The 10,470-nt window shown below is 41.2% G+C and overlaps 1 protein-coding gene across 26 annotated transcripts in view; it reads right to left on the bottom strand.

Annotated features, from left to right (window-relative positions):
* scrib (scribble planar cell polarity protein) overlaps positions 1 to 10,433 on the bottom strand; it is a 68,906-nt gene extending 58,473 nt beyond the window's left edge. For 12 of the 26 annotated variants that reach the window (XM_034862522.1, XM_034862514.1, XM_034862526.1 and 9 more), the window contains exon 1: positions 9,638 to 10,433. In XM_034862522.1, the coding sequence (XP_034718413.1) occupies positions 9,638 to 9,796 (159 nt within the window). In that variant the 5' untranslated portion in view covers positions 9,797 to 10,433. The remainder of the gene's footprint in view (positions 1 to 9,637) is intronic. The other 14 variants (XM_034862527.1, XM_034862529.1, XM_034862524.1 and 11 more) reach the window with 3 other exon arrangements.
* Between the last annotated feature and the right edge of the window lie 37 nt (positions 10,434 to 10,470).

Here is a 10,470-nt window from a genome sequence, read left to right as displayed (position 1 = left end):
AGTTGCCGCCATGTGATTGGCTGCTTAGAAATTAAGTGTTAACGAGCAGTTGGACAGGTGTAGCTAATAAAGTGGCCGGTGAGTGTATATTGACCTGGAGATACAGCAACATACAGCAATTCACACTAATTTCACACATCTGTGTTGCTTTGGGGGAATAGTTCCAGATTTCATACATACCTGTATGTCAGTTCTGTCAGGGCTACAGGAAAGTGGACTGAAAATACTACACATTAGGGCTGTGAGCATAAATGTGTTAATCGCGATGAGTTTTAAAATGGAGCATTATGCTTTATAAGTGTTTTCATCACGTTACGATTCTTTATTTTACACCATTTCTGGCGCTGTTACCAATGTTTGCTACGCTTTAGAATCTTTGGTTGCTACTATTTTGATCCTTTGGATGCATGGTCACTTGTCGCCAAGCTGCCACAGACACTTCCTACCTCCTGCTGCAGCCATGGAGACAAACACCACAGTTCTAAATGGCGCGCTTTACATTAATTTATTTTTAAATTTAAAAAAAGCAAGCTTAAGGCAAGCTATATTTCTGGAGACACTGATGGTGTCGCCACAGTCTCGTTTGGATTTGAAATAATCGACTAAATCTAAAAGTCAAGTTCAAGTAACTTTATTTGCATTCCTTTGATTCCAAATCAAGATAGACTGGTAATAATTGGTTTACATTGATAATACAGACCTAAAAACAGTTATGAATTACAAAATAATTGAATTTTAATCATGTGATATAACATGTGATTGAAATTCAGCGATTAAGACAAAATTAAATTGTTTGACAGCCCTATTATACGTACTGTAAAAATGTATAGGCTAGTCTGCCAAAATCGGTTAGACAAGACCATATTTATCTGTGGATAAGAGAACAATGATCAGAGGCGTGACAGCTCAATACGCGCCTTAAGCAGAATCTAGCATATGCAGCAAAAACAACTCATAATCGAATACAACATGGCAGTTTGCTGACTTAAAAGAACAAAGAATGTTTCTACAACATTTATTTATATTGGCTAATGGTAGGCAAAATTAATAGTGTGATCAATAAGGAAGAGAAAAAGACAACACAGCAATTTAGATGAGTTGAAAATGATTATTCAGTCAATGATAACTCTGCAATAGGGCCCTGTTATTGCATAGTACACATATTTTATAAGTCAGCAGGTATACGTTTACTCTGTGTGTGTGTGTGGTTGTGTGTGTGTGTGTGTGTGAGAAGTATAGTTCGCTGCACTTAGCTATCTCACGAAAGCTTTCTACACTACCAGAAACCATCAAACATTTTTAATATTATCCCAGATTAGTTCATAGTCAAGGTAGATAATGTTAGTCTGTTTTTAATGCACATGACAATTTAAGACAGAATTATTTGAGCTATTAGGCTTTGGATTGTGTAGGTGGATTTATTTTTTAAATTGCAGCAATTTTAACAGAAGTCATGAAGAATGAAAGCAGAGTCAGCGGTTATCAATGGAGAAAAAAACATTTCTGCTACTCAGAAATGCACTACATAGCCTGTCAAGGCCTCTTGGTTATTTGTGTGTTTGTCTGTGTCTGTCTCTGTGTGTCTTGTTTGTGAGATGCAGACATCGTTCTTGCTGTTGTGTTATTGTTGTGTCTCCCTCTTTCCCGCATTTCCTCTCTTTGTTTTGGAGTGAAACAAGTGTGTGTGTAGCGTACTTCTCTGTATGCTGTCATCTGGACCAATGTTTTGCGCTTTTGTTTGGCTATTTAAATAAATAAATAAAATGTGATCACAGGAAAATAAATGCACTACATACTTTAGAGACAATCATCAAAATTGCCTGGGTTGGGAGAAAATATTCCCAAATGGAACCAAATGTTTGCACTCCTGAGCCGTGTAGATGACGGCAGTGAGACAGTGTGAGTCAAGTGATGAGAGTTCAAGTGGTGTAGACACCGCCATTCTAGTAGTAAACACTGCTGCAGCCCCAAGTGTATTACTGTACTCCTTTATCATGGCTCTTGAGCTCTTGGGCTTAACATACTTTCACGGGTCGGTGCTGCATCTTGTAAGATTAGAGAAGAACAAGATGCTTCACATTAGTTTTCATAAACTATCAGTCAGAGACACTGCGCTTTTGAGTGTGTATATGGGACAGAGGAAGAAGGCAGGGAACAAAACAAAAACACTGCTGTACTACGAGGGGGAAACTGGAGTAAACAACAATAAAACATAAGCCGATATTTCTTAAACCTCTTTTTTTTTTTTAAGCCTGGACTTAAAGTTCCTCCAGCAAACAAGATCCAGTGTGGAGATGACCTCACAAAAACAGGGCATTCCACTGCTCACAAGATTTTTCCACTTCCTGCTTGGAGAGACTCTCCCAACATGAAAGGAATCAACAAGGAAAACATGGACGTCAGCAAATCAGACTGGCCGAACTTGGATGCTGACTGAGTGCCCGAGTTGTCCTGCAGAAAAGCAGCGCTTAATCCTGCATTCTGCATCCTGAAGTCATTCTGAATTGGCCGCCTGTTTCAAAACACATGTAAAAGCAGAGCAGCTATGTTGTGGTAGCTTTTGTAGAGATGAATTGGTTGCTAATTGGTTCAATTTAAAGTTCCCATTGCTACTGCTAACTATATATTTACAAAAGGATTTTCTGTCAAGTGGTAAAACAGTTTATTTCTATAAAATTTAGAAAGTATCTTGGAAGAAAGTTGAGAGTGTAAGTGACATGAAATCTCCTTTCATCAGCTCCAATCTAAAGCCACTGGTACAGACGGCACACTGAGACTGACGGTGGCTATCAGGTTTTAGTCTGACAGATAGAGGCCTTCAACGACTGTGTGTGGCCAGCAGATAAAGGGCAGCATTTGTTTGTGGTTGGTTTTAATGCCATCCTGGGTGACCTTTTCCCCACAGGGACATCAGGCACCCTGACAGATTAAGCCTCAAAAGGAGCATTTGTGTTGCTGAGAGGGCAGTTCCTGGACTCCTGTATGATCTAAAGCTCCAAAAACATTCTATCCCAAAGAAATGTCATTGCTGAATTTAACTACTTCAAACTACAACAGCGATCTCCTTTTGAGTCTGTGACCTAAACATAGCCTGTTGAAAATGTGCAAATGCAGTTTACTAAAGCCGAATAAACATCCGGCACAAGAAGACCTCAAACTGTACTGCTAACAGGATGGGAAATAACCAACATCGTACTAGGCAATTATAACTGGCTGATAAGTTTGTCTTGTGTTTACCAAGCCTTGTTGACAGCTAACAAATCTTGGTTTTGTCTGTTTTTTCTAATCTTTTCCTTCTCAAGACAGAACATTTGCATTATTGTGTAGTCTTGAGTACAAAGAAGTGTTTTGTGATTTGGTTTTCATATTTAAAGTTAAATGTTTATTCTTAAAGCCTCCCACATTTATCAATTCAAAAGATCCCAAAAAAATATTAATGTGCAGATTACTACCTCATTTGTTATTACCTTAATGCATAGTAAATTGGGTATTTGGGGGTTTTGGACAGTTAGTGGTACAAAACTACCTTCGACTCATAATAGAGGACCCTGTTTTTTATTGACCTAACAATTAATCTATTAAAACTCAAACTCTACATGTTAGTTGTAACCCTGAAATGATGCGAATGATGATTTTGCTCACCTAAGGTGGGAAACTGAAATTGTTGCTTTATATCCACAGGGAAATGTAGCTAATGTAAAACGTTTGTGTTAATAATAAGGATTTAAGTTTGCCACTCCCTGCACCTGAATACAGGCAGGACTGTGTTCTTTGCCTCTGAGGTTTCTAACACTAGCTGCTGAGAGGATGAAATCAACACATGAACACATGAATACAGTCAGACCAACAACAAAAAAAAGGCATCACCTTGCACATCTTGTCTGTGAGTATACTTGATGAATGTGGCCAACAAACTCCTGTCCTATCACAGTGCTACAGCCGGCAAAGCAGTGAAGCCACAAACTCACCCCTATTGCAAACAGCTGCCACAACCACCACAGCCATCAATTATTCACCGGGGCTTTGCCTCCTTGTTTACCTTTGAGGCTGGCGACCAAGGCCAGAGTGCATGGGAGAGAGGGGAGTAACAGCAGCATGAGTGAACAGACCAGCATTAGGTCCAAATGCTACGGTGCTGAAAGTCAACATCAGAGAGGACTTGAAACAACCAATTAACACAATTTTTGTGATTTATTGTATATTGTATGCATCAATAAGGGATAATACAAAAATAGTGCATTTTAGGGCCACTTGACATAAAGGAGGCTTGACATAACCCAGTTATCATTACTGCCATTTCCCAGGAAGAACGCATGAGTTCTCAAAGTAAAAAGAAGGGAAGGAGGGAGGGAGTGTAAGTGCTTGTAAGATAGAACAAAGCAGAAGATCAATCCACACCTTGCAGAGGTCTCTAGGGCACCAGCGGTTTGCTCTGGGACCACTTCCCTGGCTGCTTCTTTTCCACCTGACACTGGATGTCAGCCCGGACTGGTATTTATGGATGGATTAATGAATGGATAGTGCCAACACCAAGAGCCCCAGAGGACCGGGGATCAGAGGAGCTCAGCTCCCTGGTCACTTCCTCAAGTGGGGGTGCCAAAGCACACCCTTCTCCTGTTAATCCATTGAAATACACCCCCTACTACCCCTACCACTACCACTACTTACTCACTCACTCACATATGCGTACACCTCCTGTTACCCCTCTGTCCCACCAGATTGGGGGAAGGGGGGCTGGCAGGATGTAAGACCAGCTGGTCATCAGCTCAGACAAAGAAACCTGCTGAATGCTCTCTTGCATCAAAAAGAAGAGTTTCTCCCACATTGCTATTTCTCCATGGCCTCACCCACTCTGGCCCTCTTTAGGCACTGTGTTACAGCCAATCCTATATCCTGATTACAAAAGTAAAAAAAGAATCCTCTACAGTCAGGGTGGGGATAGCTTCTGTCACAGCCACAATCTGAGGAAGTCAAATATTCTGGCCTAAGACATGGAAACAAAACATTCACACGACACATCCTACTTTAGATGTATCACGCTTTGGTCCCATACTACCCCTGGCTTCAACATGCCTTACCAAAGCAGTAAAAAAACGAGAGCAGAAGAGTGAGAAAGCTGCACCAGAGGAACGATGTGGTTTTACCGCAGAGAGGCCAGTGGCAGGTGTAATTTATCTTTGGTCCAAGCTTAGTCCAGCAAGTCGCTGAGGAGAGACAAACCAGGTCTCCCCTGTAGAGTTAACTAAAAACTCAGGGAGGGAAGACTGACTGCAGAACTCACAAGTACACTGTAAGGACACAGTGTAAAGAGTATGTCCTAGTATTTATACAAGATTTCCTTCATAAGCAGCCAGCTTTTGGCTTTAAAGCCCAGCCATGCTACATTTTTCTTACACCTTTATTAGGCATAATATAATAGATGGGTGGAGCACCATTTATTGTCAATTAGACTGAGCCATTTTTCATTCTTTCTCAAGAAAATAGTAAAGACTTACAAACCAAAGACACAATATAAAACACTTCACTATTCAAGCTTAGGGTAAAAAATAAGGTAGACCAATACGCATTTAGCAAGAGCTGAGTGAGGGGGTTTAATTTGGATTTCGCTTGACCCGAGCCTGAACATACACAAGGGACACAAGAGAAAAGTACTCAGATTTTTATCAGTGCATTATGTGTTGAAAAAAGACCCAAATGGCAGAAAAGCAGATCCCACAGGAAGTGTACACTAAGACGCAGTGGCGTGTATGATGGGGGTTGCAACTGAGGTGCTGAGGGGCATTTTCACAGCTGGGTGAAGTCCTAATCTGCCCTTTAGCCACAGATCCTCACACACTGAGAGGGCACTAGTGACAGCTGAGGATTAAAAAGATTGCATAGGCTTGTCATCCTTCCTATTTATCATGCACATATCTTTCTGTTAGTTCCAACAATAACATATCTACACATCTAATTTTTCCTTTTCAGACTAAACCTGACCTCAAATAAGTAGTGTAACTTTATGAAGATGAAAAGAACAATTGGTCATTCAGGTGATAATAGCAGTTATAGATTTGCTCACAGCCCAGATATTGGAATCTACAGTTAATATAATTCTTGGTTGTGGCAATTGTTGAGGCAGGAAATGGGTACTGTAACATATCAAGTGTACCTGGAAGGTCCTATTAAGTAATAATACCAGGAGCAACATGCATAAAACCTGTTTTGCAAAGTCTAATGGGGACACACCCATCAGGGACTTGTTCCCTATTTCAACAATGGAAAAACCAAAACAAAAATAGGTAAATATACTCTGTCATGTGAATGTGTTGGAGCCAATTTGGGTTTTTTGCCCACTGCACCTCCTTCCCACCTGGTTCCTCCAAAAAGGGGATCCCCTTTTGCTTTTCAGCAGGTGTAACTGACCTGCAACAAATCTCAAAAGTCTTAATTCGAGCCACGATATGCTTGCAGAATTAATGTACTTTTGGTCAAGGGCAGTGCAACGCACACAAGAGACACAAAGAGCCAGGACATTGGATATGAGGGTGGGGTGGGGTGGTTGGGTGTGGGGGGTAAGGGGGGGGGGACTTGCACATTTGAATGGACTTCTTTGTAACGTGTAATTGGGATTTGAGAATGGCTAAAAAGATAATTCCCTCTTCCTCAACTTGATCTTTGAGGCAGGGCTACTTTGTCGAAGCAGCAGAGAGAAATTCAGATTACTCTAGTGCAACATTTCCTTGCTGAAAACATTGACCAAGTACAAGGAAATATGAATTGTGGGACATGTACTTTTAACTATCACATGCAGTTCCTCAATAATTGACAAAAACAACTTGAGCAAACATAAGGATTCACCTGTAAGAAAAAATGTTCAAGTGAACAATGTTTTCTCCATGTTTGCTTTGGTGTTGCAATGATCAACATGAACAAAACTCCCAAAGTAAATGTCCCAATAACAAAACAAAAGACCCATTGCAGACTATCTGAGATTATTTTTTGTGCAATGAGAAAACATTGCAGCATTTCGGGCTAATGATGTATGGACATGAGGGGAGTTCCCGACCAGCTGCCTACTTGAAATGAGTTCCTCTAAACTCATTTCATACAGATAAGTCATCCTAAACACTACTATTTTACATTGTATAATCACTCCCTTAAATAGGATGTTGCCCTAAAATCAGACAAAAACTGTCATTCTAAATTTGTCATGTTTACAAACCTAAAACGTTCTTGATGTGGCAAATGTAGACATCATTCCCGCAGAGAGCATAATCTAAGATTGGAGGGGAGTGTGGTGGGGGTTAGTCACAGAAAACGTAAGAAACTGTTAGAATGTCTAAATCTCCATCTTCATGTTTAATCCCCAGCAATACAATCGAGACCTATCCATACCCAATAGGTTTAAACGTGGTCCCAGTTTTTTTTTTTTGAAACATCTTTAGGGCTGTACTTATTACAGTATGTTATTGTGTAAAGTGTCACTATACACATAAATCCTCCTGACTGAAACTAACCCTGCTTGACTGACCTGTTAGTTTGTGACTGTGCCTCAGGACAGTTTAGCTCACGGTAAAAGAAGTGAGTTTGTGAAGGTTTCACCTCTGAGCTGATTATTCTCTATCTATGGCATATGTTGTGCATACTGGTGCAGCCAGTAAGAGGTGTGCAAACAAAACAAAACAAACCAAAAAAAAAAGTCAATTCACATTCATGAATGTGCTCTACTCATTCAAAATCGATTCATAGAGTTCCAAAATGTGATTCATATTTTTAAATTTTTTTAAAATCGTTTTGTAATGGCTTGTATATTATCCCATGGGAAAAGTAACTACATTTACATATTGTGAATCTTTTTAATTGAGAATCGCTTTTGAATCGGAAAATCAATTTTGAATCGAATCTTGAGCCTAAAAATCAATAGTGAATCGTGACATTTTCTGAATTGTGCAGCCGTAATAAGCGTACCACTGGTTATCCATACTGCACTCATTCACAGATACATGGGATGAACGGATGAGCAAAAATGACTCGGGATGTTAGACTGACATCTAAAAATACACTGACAAATTCAAATACTCAACTCTGACTCGAATACAGAGTGAGAGGGAAGGAGCACACAAACGCATAAAGACATTTAGACCCTCACTCTCTTATGAGCTCATTATGGTAATGCCATTCATCAATCCATGCTCTTGTTCCCAACCCTGTATGGGCCTGACCTCTCACTCTGCTCCCTCGCTGAAGCCCCGCTGACTCTGATGACCAGAGAAGGCCCATATGCTTTGTGTCTGCACGCTACGCATTCACTGAAACCACACGAGACATTCTGTCACCACACATTTATGTCTCCTGGTTGAAGCTAGTACCACACAGAGAGACTGACAGTTAGCTGTCTGCACCCGAATATTTGGTGTATCTGTCGTGCAGTATTTCAGGGGCCATGTACCAGGTAAACGGTGTATATCTGACAGGTATGAACTAATTGAAGAAAACGTCTGTCTGCAGGTAATTCTCATTAGGCTAAGTAGGCCTTGGTTTTGGGCCAAGAAAAGGCATTAACTACACTGAAAAAAAAACGGTACAGGCAAGAGTCAAGTATGTGCACCCAGAGTAGTTATATGCACAAGGCTATATTTTATGAATCCAACTCAGGGAGGACTGATCTAAAATAAGTACTTGTGTTAAAACTAACACTTGTCAAATCAAGGCGATTGTTCAAAAACACAAATGCATCCGTTGCTAGAAGAAGCAATATTGTGTCCGATTCCCAAAAAGTGACAGGCACTGTCACCACTTAAGCCTCTGTTGACTTGTTAACAATGTTGCGACTTGCACCACTAATGTCGTGAAACGTGAGAGACTATGTCTACTACAGACCAGTCTAAACTCCCTGCTCCATCACAATCACAGCCAGTACCTTTACGGGAAAAAAGACCAACAACAATTCCCCACTTTGGCTGTCAAAGAGAACTTTTAACATATTTCAAATAGTGGGTGTGTGGGTGGGAACAGCATTGCAATTCATTCCATGCATGCCTTCCCACACTGCATCCAATCTAACTGGCCAGTGATGCCATTACTACAGGCAACGTGTTGTGTGCCGGCAGTTTTGGTCAGAGTTAGTCCTTCCAACATACAGCATACCCACCCGATAACTTGTCAATTTTTCTTCACAGTTAGTTAAGATTCAAGTCTTCCTGGCAATACCTAGTTTTAACATCATGACTGAAGTTTGGAGCCAATTTTGTCAATGTTATAACACTGCTGAAATACTGTTATCCACTTATATATGGGCCAAACAAAACAAATGTACTCTATATCTGCCATCTTGCGATCATTATCTACTGACGATATATTATAGCACTGTAGTTTGGCCCAACCCATTTCCAAGGAAGGAGGTACCCTTGCTGAGAAGGAATTACCTGAGCAGGTGACATACTGTATACGATTTCACCCGAAGTAACCTTTGGTTTCCAAAAAAGTACCCAGAAAAAGTAAATTAAACACCAACTGTGTGCAAGTGTAGTGTTGCAGGGTGAATTTACATTACATAGTTAAAACCAAGAAACCATTCACATCCCCAGTCAGGGGAATGACACACATTGCTTATAGACATAGAGGAGACATTTTTTGGTCTGTAACCCCTGCATACCTTTGGAAGCTCTTTGAGTTGGTTGGCATCAAGGAGAAGCTCTTCCAGGCTGCGACTATAGCGGAATACCTCATCAGGGACTGTCTGCAAGTTGCAATGTCGCTTGTCCACCGACTCGACGTGGCGGTTGCAGCGCCATAGGGGGATACACTTCAGCATGTCCGGCCGCCGTGGGGGATTTGGTTGCCGGTTCTACTGAAATCTCCGCATCGGAGAGTGAAGGTCGACGAGAGAGAGGATGTTTTGAGGGAGTGGGCTCACTCAATGTCAAAACACTCACTGTGTTCCACGACGGTCCTGAACAGGAGGCCAAAATCCACTTAGAGACACAAAAATAATCCCTTCGATCTGTTAGCGATATTCCCAGTTTCAGTTCAGCTGTGTTGTCAGGTTTGCCCTAGTGTTGTCCCCCCTGGAATTACAATGAACATAAACAAAAATGAGAACTCACGCTTGGCTGAAGTGTTTCCTCACTTCTTGTACTCACTTCTTCACAGAGACTGGACTAACGTTAGCTTGTTATGCTACCGCCACATCCCTGTATGAGACCGAGGCTCTGCCGCGGTTAGCAGAAAAACATGCCAACGATCCAGAGATGCATGAACGGCGCTTCAAGTATCCTAGTCATGAGTGGCGACTGATAATACAACCCCTTGACTTGGGTTACAGATACTTTACTACCACAAAACAGCTAACATTGCCCACGGAGCGAGTTAGCAGAGATTAACCCGAGTATGGCTGCGCAACGATGTGTTCGTCCTCACCGCTTGCTGTGTTGTTAGCAGGCTGGCTACTACTGCCAAGTTTTTTTTTTCCTAGGATGGCGAAGGCCC

The sequence above is a fragment of the Etheostoma cragini genome, chromosome 22 (assembly GCF_013103735.1).
Source record: "Etheostoma cragini isolate CJK2018 chromosome 22, CSU_Ecrag_1.0, whole genome shotgun sequence".
In the NCBI taxonomy this organism is placed as follows: Eukaryota; Metazoa; Chordata; class Actinopteri; order Perciformes; family Percidae; genus Etheostoma; species Etheostoma cragini.
This window is presented reverse-complemented; position numbering and strand designations above follow the sequence as displayed.